The sequence below is a fragment of the Danio aesculapii genome, chromosome 10 (assembly GCF_903798145.1).
Source record: "Danio aesculapii chromosome 10, fDanAes4.1, whole genome shotgun sequence".
NCBI classification, from domain to species: domain Eukaryota; kingdom Metazoa; phylum Chordata; class Actinopteri; order Cypriniformes; family Danionidae; genus Danio; species Danio aesculapii.
In genome coordinates, this window is record NC_079444.1 from 26,693,706 (window position 1) to 26,709,554 (window position 15,849).

General features: G+C 30.7%; 1 protein-coding gene across 1 annotated transcript; it reads left to right on the forward strand.

Moving 5' to 3' along the window:
* Nucleotides 1-1,779: 1,779 nt before the first annotated feature.
* f9b (coagulation factor IXb) lies at nt 1,780-14,605 on the forward strand. The gene is made up of 8 exons (XM_056467618.1): nt 1,780-2,146; nt 4,840-5,009; nt 5,094-5,118; nt 5,227-5,340; nt 9,720-9,854; nt 10,052-10,350; nt 12,901-13,024; nt 13,690-14,605. Exons 1-8 carry the CDS (start codon nt 2,080-2,082, stop codon nt 14,277-14,279), a joined length of 1,524 nt encoding a protein of 507 aa, XP_056323593.1. The 5' UTR covers nt 1,780-2,079; the 3' UTR covers nt 14,280-14,605.
* The last annotated feature ends 1,244 nt before the right edge of the window (nt 14,606-15,849 follow it).

Below are 15,849 nucleotides of genomic sequence, written 5' to 3' on the forward strand. Positions count from 1 at the left end.
AATACATTTTAAAGAAGAGAGAGAAAAATATAAACATATGTTCAGTTCAACAGTTGAAAGACATGTGGTATAGGTAAATTGGGTAAAATAAACTGGCCGTAGTGTATGCGTGTGAATGTGAAAGTGTATAGGTGTTTCCTAGTCCTGGGTTGCACCTGTAAGGGCATCCACTGTGTAAATCATATGCTGGATAAGTTGGCGGTTCATTCCACTGTGGTGACCCCTGATGAATAAAGGGACTAAGCGGAAGGAAAATGAATGAATGAATGAATAAAACTCATATCTCTAGTATTTTTGTCCTGTTTGTCCTGTATCTAAACATCTTTATTGATATATCTAGTTAGTAAACAAAATGTAAATTAAAACAAATAAATAAAATTACAATTGGAAGGTGTTTGTTCTTGTTTAGTTAATCAGACACTCATTTAAAGGGAGAGTTCAAAAAGGGTACACTATTTAATATTGACTAACCCTTCACTCGTTACAAACCTGATTAAGGTTCTTTCATCTGTTGTTCATCTGTTTCAATCTGTAAACCTGCAACTATTGACATTCAAGAAAAACAAGTATGGAAGAGAATATTTAGGTTTTCAGCATTCTTCAAAATGTCTTCTTTTGTCTTACCCTGATGAAGGCAAGTGTTTGCCGAAATGCGTTGGCTATTCCTTAAAACTGCGCCATGTCAAAGGCTTTTAATATTTTTTCCACATTTTTTGAGTGCCTTGGACTGACTTTTGCTGTTTCGTCTGATGAATCCCTCTCCCAAAGAGCACCGACACATTATTTAAGCTACCCCTGAGCACTTTTTGTTTGATTTTGGATATTTATCTTCTTTTGTGTTCAACAGATAACAAGAGGAAAAGAAAAACAAGTGAAGTTACTAAAAATGAAGTTACTTGTTCCAAGTGCTGTGGAACAAGTGGAGGGTGAGTAAAAGATGACAGAAAGAATTTTCAGTTTTGAGTGAACTATCCTGAGTTTGTCGATATTTGATATTTTAGCATATTTGATCATTATCTGTATTTGTATTCGATTTAAATACAACATACTACATTAAGATATTGCTCTCTTCAGTTTATTCCTTTTATTTTACTTGAAAATGTCTCATGACATATTCAATTTACTTTTAATAACACTGCAGAAACCCTGACTTTGTTTAATAGAAATGTATTACAATCTTTGACTAGCTGGCCCTGTGAAAGTCATTGTAATTCCCTCTTCATTTACCCATCCAAGAGCAGCATTAATTATGTAGATTAAACTTCCTGTTCGACTGCCACAGAGAAAACACAAATCCTGTTATATAAAAAAAGATACTGCAAGTCACCCAAGTTGGGTGGACGGATATGAGACCTATAAATATTTGAAATCTACATGTAAAACCAGATCTGTCTAGTTTCATACATGTCTAGATACACTCATACAAAAATTCGCTTATTTACCATTAATCACTAAAGGAGAACTGACTCTCAGAGGAAAACAAACGTGCAAATTGTATGTTTGCCTGATAGCATTTCTCCATCTTAGCACATAATGTCAGTGTTTGCTGTTTCTTAACTTGTATTTTTAATAGCATTAGCTAGTTTAGCAGCCATGGACGTCAATTATGAGAGGAGGAGAGTTAGTCAGCCAAGTCAATATTTGCTGGGTCCCAAGTCTGAACTGAAATCTCTGACTCAGCTGGAAAAAACATTAAAAAGGCAGAATGACTCAGGCATGCACATGCTGTGGTACCCATGCAAATATATATATTAAATAAATAGACACTTTATACATTTAAATGCCTACTTTATGAAATCTAAAATATGACAAAATGCATTATTCAACCGCAGGGATGTTTTATTACACTACACATTACTGACTGAAATAGAACTTATTTAAATTAGAATAATAATGGGGAAAATACTGGAAAACAAACACTGCATGAAGGCTCAGACTGAAAAAAGAATAACACCCACCGGATGAGATATCAGTTTGCATGAAATGCAAACACGTATGTGCTGAACTTTGGAGCAGATCATGAAGGTATTTAGACTGTTGAGAAAGATTTGTGCCTGAAGGGAAATCATAATAGAGAAAATGGTGAAGATTTATCCTGTTATTTTGATGTGCAGTTTCCTGCTTGAATCCTGGCTCTCTTCTGGAGGTATGTTAACTTTCATCTGAATTAATTTAGTGTATGTTCTTAAAATGTTTATACATAATTACTTTAACTGTTAAAAGCTATTATTACTAGTTAATTAGATAAAGTTATTTGTAACTAATAAAGTTATGGTAACTAATAACCTGAACTTTTCTGAATTTGACTGTAATACATTAATGCACACTTTTTGTAAAGCTGCTTTGAAACAATATTTTTTTGTGAAAAGCACAATACAAATAAACTTGAGTTGAATTGAATTTAATAAAAACTGTTGTTTTTAACAGACTTTAGCATGAAATATAAGCTATCTTAGTAGCACAGTTTACAAATGTCACTAAATTATCAAAATGATCAGTGTGTTACAGCAGAAAGAAACATTTTCAACATAGTGAAAGCCTTGTGTTTAAAGAGTTATTAAAGAGAGAGAGAAGTTTACACCAGAAGCCTTTCCATGTAAAAAAAACAATTAAATTGTCAAATTGTTTCAGGTTTTTTAAACTGTAGACTTCAGCTCTTCAAGTTTGAACATAGAAAGCCTTTTAGTACAACAGCATTACCTCACATACCTTGATTAAAAAAAACATGCAAATTTTATTGACTCAAAAAATGATGTTTGGTGTTTCTTCAAACTAATATAAAATGTGCTGAAACAACAACTTAATTGTTTTGTGGACAACTTAATTGTTTTATGTTCAATCCACTTAAATTTGCAAAAACTAATAGGTTAACTTAATTATTTCATGTTGCCCCCACACAAATCGAATGGGTGGAACCCATCACTACTTATTGGAGACTTCAGCTCTTCAGATTTGAACATAGAAAGCCTTTTAAAGTACAACTGGATTACCTATCTTTTAGAAGCATGCAAATTGTATACACTCAAAAATGACGCTTGGTGTTTGTTCAAACGACTTATACACTGTAAAACCATTAACTATTAACAAGTAACTCAAACCATAAGAGAAAACCGATTGCAACAAGTTCAAAAACTAATCCTAATGAGTACTTTAAACTTAATCCATTTGGTTGGCGCCAGTGGTGTAGTGGTTAGTGCATCGACACATGCACTCTGGTGCTCACGGTGACCTGAGTTCGATTCCTGCCTCATGGTCCTATTTCGATCCTTCCCGTCTCTCTGCTCCCCACAATTTCCTGACAATACTTTCTACTGTCCTATCAATTAAAGGTAAAAAAAAAAAAACCCCAAAAATTATTATATATATATATATATAAACTTAATCCATTAAGTAAAAAAAGCAATTTGAGCACAGTAAATCGCAATGAATGAAGAGAACTCAAACCAACTGAGTACTGTAAAACCCAAAAGTAAAGGCAACTCAAACTGTTTGAGGAAACCGAGTGCAACAAACCATTTTACTTAAAAAAAACTAATCTATATGAGTACTGTGAACTTACTCTATTTAAGTTGAAGTAATGAGGTATTTAATTAACTCATTACCTTCAACACTGAGTTCAAAACTCTTTTCAAATGAGTAGAATTACCCTTCAGTAAATTTTGAGTTAACTACACTCATTTAATTTGATAAAGTTCACTGTTGGGTTTTACAGTTGAACCAACACAATTCTTGAGTTTTTTGGTGGACAACTTATTTGTTTAATGTTCAATCCACTTAAATTTGCAAAAACTAACTTGATTCATTTATAACACAATTGCTTAATGTTGCCCCAATACAAATCGATTGTGTGGAACCCAGCAGTTTTTACAGTGTGGAAAGTATTTCTCCATCTTAGCACATAATTTCAGTGTTTGCTGTTCCTTAACTTGTATTTTTATTACCGAAGACCGAAATTTGAACATAGAAAGCCTTTTATGGTACAACAGTTTTACCTTGAGTACCTTGATAAAAAAAAAAAAGCTAAATACATGCTAATTGTACACACTCAAAACATTATGTTTGGTGTTTGTTCAAACTACTTATATAAAATGTGTTAAAACAACACAACTCTTGAGGTTTTTTTGGGACAACTTAATTTTTTAATATTCAATCCACTTAAATTTGCAAAAATAAATAAGTTAACTTAATTCATTCATGTTTCCCCAACACAAATCGATAGTGTGGAACCCTGCATTTTTTACCGTGTGAATATAGCATTTCTACATCTTAGCACATAATGTCAGTGTTTGCTGTTTCTTAACTTGTATTTTTATAACCAGAGACTTCAGCTCTTCAAATCTGAACATAGAAAGCCTTTTAAAGTACAACAGCATTACCTTTAATACCATGATTTTAAAAAACATGGAAATTTTATACACTCAAAAATGACGATTGGTGTTTGTTTAAACTTATATAAATTGAGCTAAAACTATTGGGGGACAACTTAGTTTCTTTATGTTCTTCCCACCTAAATTTGCAAAAATTAACTTAGTTAACTTATAACCTAATTCTTGCATGTTTCCCCAATACAAATTGATTGTGTGGATCCCTGCATTATTTACAGTGTGGATATAGCATTTCTCCATCTTAGCACATAATGTCAGTGTTTGCTGTTTCTTAACTTGTATTATTATTACCAGAGACTTCAGCTCTTCAAATTTGAACATAGAAAGCCTTTTAAAGTGCAACAGCATTACCTTGAATACCAAAAATATCTTCAAATTGCAAAACAGTTTTTTTTCTGTGTCCTCAAAGCAGCAACATTCATGATGTCTCATTGTGGTTTTGTTTCGTGTGTAGCTTCAGTGTTTCTGCCGAAGGATCTGGCCGAGTCTCTTCTGAAGAGACAGAAGCGATATAACACTGGAGGACTTGAGGAGATGATGAAGGACAACCTGGAGCGGGAATGTTATGAGGAACGCTGCAGTCTAGAAGAGGCCAGAGAGGTTTTTGAGGACAACGAGCAAACTGTGAGTAATACAAGCATGCTTTTAAACTCATTGCTCTTTTAGGATTTTTATTGTGAGGTTAAAACTTTCCAAACTCTCTTTCAGATGAAGTTCTGGATCACTTATATGGGTGAGGTTGAATATTGATGACTGCACTGTGTTTGTATGTTGAGAATGGATATTATTAGAAGGATATCTTGTTAATGTGATCACTATGGTCTCTTTTTTTGGCGTTCAGATGGAGACCAGTGTCTGTCGTCTCCCTGTCAGAATGGAGGCAAGTGTGAGGATGGGATGAACACTTACACCTGCTGGTGTCCTGCACGCTTTAGTGGGAAGAACTGTGAGTTAGGTAGGATCCAGTTTCTTTGAAGAGTATATTTGATAATTGTTGTTAAACATTAATTGTAATAATGTTTCTGTTTAGATATTATTTGGTTTTTATTTACATAATTTTAGATGATTTATAATATGACATACAGTTGAAGACAGAATTATTAGCCCTCCTGTTAGCCTGTTAAGTTTTCTTTTATATTTTTTCTCCAATTTCTGTTTAACAGAGAGTTTTTTTTCAACACATTTCTAAATATAATAGTTTTAATCATTATTATATTATAATAACTAGAATTCTTTTATCATTGTCATGATGACAGTACCTAATATTTTACCAGATATATTTCAAGATACTAGTATTCAGCTTAAAGTGATATTTAAATGCTTAACAAGGTTAATTAGGTTAACTTGGCAAGTCATTGTATAACAGTGGTTTGTTCTAATCATTTTGTTCTCAACTGTATATCAAAATTGTTAGTATATTTAATCATAAATGAAGAGTTCAGATGCAAAATCCTCTAAATACACCCTGAAATGTTCCCCTAAAATGACCATTTTTGTCAGCCTCCTATGTTTATGTTCAGTTTTTTTACTTTAAAGGCAATGTAAATAACTTATTCATCACTATTAAAGTAAAGTTACTGAGCCTACACACAGGAGTCAGAGAAAAATGCTAATTTTAGAGGAAAATATCAGACGGCTTTTAGAGGTTTTTGGATCTGAACTCTTCAAATTATTTCATTACTTTCATTTCATTGTTTTATTGTGATTTTAATTTTTATTTTTTACTATTGTATGTTTTAATATATTGTTTTTATGTGATACATCATCTGGTTCAGTATATTATATTATATTATATTATATTATATTATATTATATTATATTATATTATATTATATTATATTATATTATATTATATTATATTATATTATATTATATTATATTATATTATATTATATTATATACAACAGTTCTGTCTGGTTCTTGAATCTGATTGGCTGACAGCCGTGCAATATTCTGCAAAACCCCCACATACAGCCCACATACAGCGACAAGCAGAGGACAGTTTGACAAATTGCTGATGTTGGGCAACATAATGTACTTTTTTTAGGCTTTTTTTAGTCAAGATGTAGTTGTTTAGATTGCAAATATGTCGTTTATTTATAAGGATAGTGCCTATTTTAAAATATTTATAATTTTGGAGCATCAAATTTAGCGCATTGGCCGCCAAATGCCTGTCTGAGCAGACCAAAGAAAGTGACAGTTGACGTTCTGCCACAAGATGGCGACAGAGCCCGCATAATAAGTCATTAGGTAAGAAAAGGAGCATTTTCTCATCGTAAGTTTCAAACTACAGTTGAACAAATCATTATAACCCACACGGAAGGAACCTATATAAACATGTATGTTTTAATATAGGTTTTGATATAGGTTTTTAATATATATGATATTTATAAAATTGGCCATTTTCCTATATTATATGTACATATATATAGATATATGTATATATTATATAGGAAAACGGCCAATGTTATGTGAGCTCTCACTTATTTGCCATAGTTAAATTCCATAACATGCCAATTACATGTGATACCAATTTCAAGTGTTTGCACATACATACCTTTTTTAGTTCTTAGTTATTGCCTTGATAATAGAAAATATGAGCTAGGCATCATGTATGACAGTTGCCAAAGTGAGATATGAGCTATATAGGAGACATATCTTGTATGTACATATAGGGCTTATATGTGGAAATAAAGAAGCAATACAGAAAACCTGTATGGCCTGTATTTGCACAAACGTATATGCACCTCATTTTTGCCTAAATATGGTATACACATATTTGCACCATATATATTATCATATATGTGCATATATACTGCATATAGGCTTCATATATACACATATGTCCTCATATGTTCTTTGTGGGAAATCAGATAAGTGACATTCTAAGTCGATCTCTCTCTTTTGTATTTAGTAGTGCTGTATTTATGCCACAAAAACTGGTAGTGTTTGCTTTGGCAATATATTGTGATATCTTGATTACAACAGAGAAATACTGGGAAATCCCTGTAGATTTATGGTATTTCATGCCGTTCAGCCGTATAATCTTAAAATGTGAGCAAAAATCACCTGTTTTGTCATCACTTTAGACATTAAGCTAGAGAATCATTCAAATACTAGCTCTAAAGTGACGTTTGTGAACTGGCAGTGGTTTCTGCTGTTCAGCTGATGGTGAAAGAAAGTAGTTCTTTGTGCAAAAGGATTTTGAGACTCTCCGTGTTTGAATTTCTTTTTTTTTTACACGATCATGCCGTCGAACTGTTGTATAAAAGCAATATCCCACTCGTAGCAATGCAATGTGGCTGTATATTGTCACTGGTGGGACACTAAGGCACAAGGCACACCTCCCACCAGTGCCAATATACAGCCACATCGCACTGCTACTCGTGTGATATTGCTCATATATTATATTATATTATATTATATTATATTATATTATATTATATTATATTATATTATATTATATTATATTATATTATATTATATTATATTATATATTTTTTTATATTACATATATTGCAATTGCCAGCATTTTATTTCATAAATTATATTAAGAGTTTTCATATGGTTAATTACTGGTTAATAAGTAATAATTAACAGTTTTCATACATTTTTATTGTAATTTTTTATGTAATTATATGTAATTTTATTTTATTTTTGGTTTTATTGTGTTATACTGTTTGAATTATATTATTAAATATATGGAAGTATGTTGTTATTATTTAAATTTTAATGTTATTTCTAGTCATTTCTAATATACTACATATTATATTATATTATATTATATTATATTATATTATATTATATTATATTATATTATATTATATTATATTATATTATATTATATTATATTATTTATATTATATTATATTATATTATATTATATTATATTATATTATATTATATTATATTATATTATATTATATTATATTATATTATATTATATTATTTATATTATATTATATTATATTATATTATATTATATTATTTTATATTATATTATATTATTTTATATTATATTATATTATTTTATATTATATTATATTATATTATATTATATTATATTATATTATTTTATATTATATTATATTATATTATATTATATTATATTATATTATATTAAATTATATTATATTATATTATATTATATTTTATTATATTATATTATATTATATTATATTATATTATATTATATTATATTATATTATATTATATTATATTATATTATTTTATATTATATTATATTATATTATATTATATTATATTATATTATATTATTTTATATTATATTATATTATTTTATATTATATTATATTATATTATATTATTTTATATTATATTATATTATATTATATTATATTATATTATATTATATTATATTATATTATATTATTTTATATTATATTATATTATATTATATTATATTATATTATATTATATTATATTAAATTATATTAAATTATATTATATTATATTATATTATATTATTTTATATTATATTATATTATATTAAATTATATTATATTAAATTATATTAAATTATATTATATTATATTATATTATATTATATTATATTATATTATATTATATTATATTATATTATTTTATATTATATTATATTATATTAAATTATATTATATTAAATTATATTATATTATATTATATTATATTATATTATATTATATTATATTATATTATTTTATATTATATTATATTATATTATATTATATTATATTATATTATATTATATTATATTATTTTATATTATTTTATTTTATATTATATTATATTATTTCATATTATATTATATTATATTATATTATATTATATTATATTATTTCATATTATATTATATTATATTATGTTATGTTATGTTATGTTATGTTATGTTATGTTATGTTATATTATATTATATTATATTATATTATTTATATTATTTTATATTATATTATATTATATTATATTATATTATATTATTTTATATTATATTATATTATATTATATTATATTATATTATATTATATTATATTATATTATATTATATTATATTATTTTATATTATATTATATTATATTATATTATATTATATTATATTATATTATATATTTAAATTATGTATTTTTATTGTTTAAGTGTAATTGCTTAATATTTTTCAATTGTTATAAATTTAATATATGTATGTTTTTTGTAATCTGTGTCCAAATAACTCTCCGTCATTTCCTGTGTCAAAAAGAAATTGTTAAGTAATAGTTATTTGTTAAGTAATAGTTAAGAAATTGGTGTGCTTCCTCTGCTAAAACCGTATCTGCTTTTTCATGGGCTCCTCTGGTGCAGAGATGGCCAAACAGTGTCATGTAAATAATGGAGGCTGCATGCATTTCTGCATCGTGGATAAAATTTATGGAGCAGTGTGTGACTGTGCCGAGGGTTACAAATTGACTGTAGACGGCAGATCCTGTGAACCGCGAGGTACTGCAATCACTTCACTCTCATTACACGCCAATTACCCACATTAAGCTACTTTGCCACCAAACTTATATTTCAATCTCACCGCTCAAAGCTTTTCTTGTATTGTGCACTATGACTTTATGTTCATTTATGCAATATGATTGCAAGTTGGGTTTTGATTGGATCTTGCTTTAATTCATCCATTGACATCTTTATAGGGCAGTATCCATGTGGACGTCTTGGAAAGATAATTGCTGAAACTCTCAGGTCAAGGACTTTTGAATCCACTGAGACTGTAAATCAAAATCAGTCCATCAGTCACATCAACAAAACTGAACACAACACAATGGAATCCAGTCCTACAGATCCTCCTGGAGTGAACAGCACAAGCACAGCTCAAAATTTACTGCAAAATGTCTCCTCTTCTCCCATTCTGACCAATATCAACAATACAACAAACAATCGGTATCGCATTGTAGGAGGAGATGAAGCCACACCAGGAGAGATTCCCTGGCAGGTAAGTGGAGTGATGAACTGTGTGTGTATGTAAATAAAACACTTATAAGAGTCTTTCTCAATCTGCTGAAGAAGACCAAGTTTTGTGGATGAAAATCCACTGGAGAGTTTTTTTATGTTGGGCATTACATTAAAAATATTTTTTATCTGACGTCAAAGTTTCTGGGTCCAAACACACCGAAAAAAAAGATACTTTGAACCAACTTTTATAAATGACTGTAATTTGTTACAGCTAAAATAGTATATTTATTGTAGTCAAGAAAAAAATGAATCCACGTAAAGTAGAAATATTTTGGTCACGCTTTACAGTAAAGTTTCATTAGTCAATGTATTTACTAACATAAATTAATAATAAGCAATAATTGAAGAGCATGTATTACTCATAGTTCAACATTTTCCAGTGCATTATTCATTCATTCATTTTCGTTCAGCTTAGTCCCTTTATTCATCAAGGGTAGTCACAGCGGAATGAACCGCCAACTTCTCCAGCATATGTTTTACACAGCGGATGCCCTTCCAGCTGCAACCCAGTACTGAGAACCTTACACACTCATTCACACTCATTCAATTCACCTATAGCACGTGTCTTTGGACTGTGGGGGAAACCAGAGCACTCGGAGGAAACCCATGTGAACATGGGGAGAACATGCAAACTCCACACAGAAATGCCAATGTACCCAACCAGGGCTAGAACCAGCGACCTTCTTGCTTTGAGGTGACATTGCTAACCACTGAGCCACCGTGTCGCCCCAATGCATTATTAAAATTCCAATTCTTGCTTGTAAACTAACAATGACTAACTGTATTTTCATTAACTAATGTTAACAACATAACAGCATTAACTTTTTTTTTTGGTACAGTGTAGAACATTGTTTTTACCCTTACATCAAGGTATAATTTTTTTTGGACCAACCATAAAATGACTGCAATTTGTCACAGATAAATGTATTAATTTTCCTCAAATTATAGTTTTAACTAAACTAATTAATGAAAATACCTATTTCTGTAGAAAAAGGCCTCGAAATAATGGTTCCACTTAAATATTTATTTATTTTTAAAAAAATCACATTTGAGTCAAGTAAACGCAGGAAAAACACTACCTGGGTGTGAGAAGGGATGTAATGCTTTTTTTTTTTTTTTTGCTTTAAGGCGAATTGAATAAAACAGTTTATACTCAGAAGCAATTATTTTTAATTGATCCAATATAAAATTTACTTTAAATGAAAGACATGGCAGTTTCCCTTTTTTCTCAGTGCAGCGAGCAGATGCCAAAACTAACAACAAATCAAACCAACATGTTCAAGACATAACACATGTTTTGAGTTGTATATTTGTGGGAAAATCCAAATTCAATGTAAATCATTGTAAATCAAAATGATCTATTTTTATATCTTGCCTAAAGTCTTTAGAATATTAAGCAAAGATCATCATCCTTGAAGACATTTTGTAAATTGCCTTGCATTATAAATTCATTTTGATTTGTAGTATGCATTTTCCTAAGCATTTCGTTTAGACATGTTTTAAGGTGAGTATTTTGCACCCTCAGATTCCAGATTTTAACATTTGTATCTCAGTCCAGTGGCCAATATTATCCTATTTTATCCTATTAAAATTATCCTATCCAATTTTATCCTATTGTCCTGTTCTAACAAGCTCATCACTCTTAATTTTCAAAAATCTACATGCTCAACTGTTTTTGTGATCCAGGGTCACATTTATGCGCACAGTGTTCAATACTACCGAAAATCATGATCTTTAAGAACTAATTTTACTGCATCCTAAGCTTTTGTTGTTGCTGCATCCTAAGTTGTTGTTGCTGTTGTTGGGCTTTAAGGGAGAGGTCACTCAAAAATGAAAACTCTGCCATCATTTATTTAGCTTTGGCTGGTTCCAAACCAGATTGAGTTTCTTGTTCTGTTGTACACAAAAGAATATATTTTGAAGAATGCTGGAAATCAATAATCATTGACATCCATAGTATGTTTTTCCTACTACGGAAGTCAATGGTTACCAGTTTCAAACATTCTTCGAAATATTCAACAGAGACAAAAACAAAAAAACTTCAATGTTCAATCAGCCAAGGTTGAGAAAATTATATCAGATTTAAAATTTTTGTGTGAACTCTCATTTAAAACCATGAAAAGCAAACAGAAGTGAATGAACATTCATAGATCTCAGCTTGCTTTATGCAAAAAAAATAAAAACATTTCACTCTGTTATGGACAAAATTCAAAGTCCAAATACGACTCAGTGGATAAAAGAGATGCTGTCCTTTGTTATATCTGAAAACATATGGCGTCCTTTTATTATGTATGTGAAGGATTTGAATTTAACAGATGAAGAAGTGGGTAGCTAATTTCTGTAGACAATTCACTTCTTCAACAAATATCCATTTCATTTTGGATTCGGAATGATTATAGAAGTCAACTTTGAATAGTCTTTATTGTGTGATAGGACTGAACAGTGGTCAAATGAGTAGAGGCTATATTGCTTGTTCAGAAGCAATATTTTGCCTTGACATATAAATTGATACTTGTTTATGATGCTGCAGGTGGTTTTTCTGGAAAAGGTGAATAAGATTGTGTTTTGCGGAGGCTCTCTCCTCAGTGAAGAGTGGGTCATCACCGCTGCCCACTGTGTTGAAGGAAAGCAGGGGTCCTTCTTCATCAGAGTGGGTGAGAGACCACACAACAGTCACATGTTGATATTGATATTTTTCATGTTTGTTGTCATTATTTACCAAATGATGTTTAACAGAGCAATGAATGTTTTACAGTATTTCCTGTAATATTTTGTCTTCTGGAAAAAGTCGTCTTTGATTTATTTTGGCTTCTTAAAAACATTTTATAGTCAATATTATTATCCCCTCAAGCAATATTTTTTTTAAAGATTGTACAAACCATCATACAATGACTTGCCTAATTACCCTAAATTGCCTAGTTAACTTTATTAACCTAGTTAATCCTTAAAATTGCACTTGAATAATATTTAGTAAAATATAATGTACTGTCATCATGGCAAAGGGAAAGAAATCAATTATTAGAAATTAGATATCAAAACTATTATGTTTAGAAATGTGTTGAAAAAATCTTTCCGAAATGGGGAAATAAATATACAGGGAGGTTAATAATTCAGGAGGTCTAATAATTCTGACTTCAACTGTATATACCAACACTGATTACCATGTACCTAGGCTAAATACCTTGAACAGATGTCAGATATGAGGAAGGCGCTAGGAGGAGTTGGGGATGGTGGATGGAGCATAGAATTGGCATGCAGCTAAGAGAGACCGAATGAATGAATTTACGCAGATTAAAAAGGAGTTGTTATATTTCAATAGGTGAACATGATGTCTCAAAGACGGAGGGAACAGAGTCTGATCACGGCGTTGCGGAGTACCACATTCATCCCCGCTACAACTCTCAGCGGAGCCTATACAACCATGACATCGCCCTGTTAAAGCTCAAGGGGCCCGTCAGACTCTTTGACTACGCCCTGCCTATCTGCCTGGGCTCCAAAGACTTCACTGAAAACCTGCTTCAGAGCGCAGAAAACTCCCTGGTGAGCGGCTGGGGCAGGTTACGCTACGGCGGCATCGAATCCAAAGTGCTGCAGAAAGTGGAACTCCCTTATGTGGACCGAATAAAGTGCAAAGGCAGCAGCACCGACAGCATCTCCCGCTTCATGTTCTGTGCCGGTTACAGTACAGTACGTAAAGACGCCTGTCAGGGGGACAGCGGAGGGCCGCACGCCACCCGCTACAAAGACACCTGGTTCCTCACGGGCATCGTCAGCTGGGGCGAGGAGTGCGCCAAAGAGGGGAAGTATGGCATCTACACCCGCATCTCCAAATACATGGTCTGGATTAATAACATTACCAGAATCAGAACAGGACACATGTCTAATGGTAATCAACAGAGTTTGAATTAGATTTTTTTGGATGCTAGGTTCACACCAAGCAAGAAGAGATCAAGCGCAACTACTCTAGATTACACATGGGATGTTTTAACTTAAGTCAGTTTTCATTTGTGCTGCATTGGGGAAATTTGCCCCTATTTGCACCTTTGCATTGACTTTTAATTTACTCATGAATAGGCATGGGCCGGTATATGTTTCTGACAGTATGATAACCTTGGATAAAAATATCACGGTATGACAGTATTGTGATTACTGCTCTAAAATATGTTCTTGTTAAATGTCTGGGTAAAAAAACAACTTTTTTCCCCCATTGAACACAATAAATTTTATTTTGTGAAGATTTTTGTAAGCTAATTTCGAGAGGAGCACATAATTAGGATTGAACACGGCTGGTCCTGCATTAATTAATGCCTGATTCAGCAATCAGATGATTCCTAACTCACTATAAATAACCAGTTTCTCACTACAGTTATCTTCACCTTGAATAATCCCCCCTTCCACCCCTACTCCTCCACCTTTCCCTCTATTGGGCGGATAGAGGGTGGTTAGCACTGTCACCCCACAGCAAGAATGTCACTGGTCCAAATCCTTTTTTGGATTTGGAGGGGGGGGGGGGGGGGGGTTCAAAAGCAGTGGTTTTTCAAATATAGACACTTGTTAAATAATTACTTTATATTACTTTTTTGTTTTTCTAAGGAGGAGGTTTTGTACCTCCTAAGAATATAAAAAGTAATGTGAATAATTATTTAACAAGCGCAGATCATGACCTTCTGATTCTATTAACAAGATTAGACTTCATTACTTTATCAAATATCAGCAAATAAGAAACAATATCATGCATCCCTAATTTATTTTCCGTTTCTTTGTGTTAAAGAAATACACGCTGGAATGAATTTTCTGTACAGATGATATTTACTAGTCATCATTCAACAGACATACTGTAACAATCAAGAAAAATATAGTTTTCCTTCTTCAACTTTGTGCTTGTACATCTAGCGAAATTATTTGCATACATAATGTACCACAAATCAGCATGAGGTCACTTTCGTCTTAGTATCTCTGTACATATTATACACTAGAAGTGTATGGCTTTAAGAAGCGTACTTTAAATTGAAGCACGCAAGAGACTCGTTCAGACCGCATCCAGTTAACTTCTCTATCATTATTCCCCCTCTTTTAACAGGACATGCACATATACACTACTGTTCACTAGTTTGGGGTATGTGGCGTTTTTTAAAAGTCTTTTATCATTACCTAAGCTGTTTTTTTAAATTGGATAAGAATACAGTAAAACAGAAAAATTGTATTATTGTGTAAAATTACTGTGATCTTTTTAATCTTTTGAATGTTTTTAGTGTCGGGTGATTTTTCAGAAGTCATTGGAATATGACTTTATATTATTATAAATGTTATAAACAGCTGTTCTGCTTAATATTTTTGTGAAAACTATTCTACATAATTTTAGAATCTTTTTAAAATTAAAAATAGTAATATTATTGATATCTTTGCTTTGTCTTTTGATCAATTTAACACATTCTTGCTCAAATTATATTTACATATAAATAAAATGTAGTGACCCCTA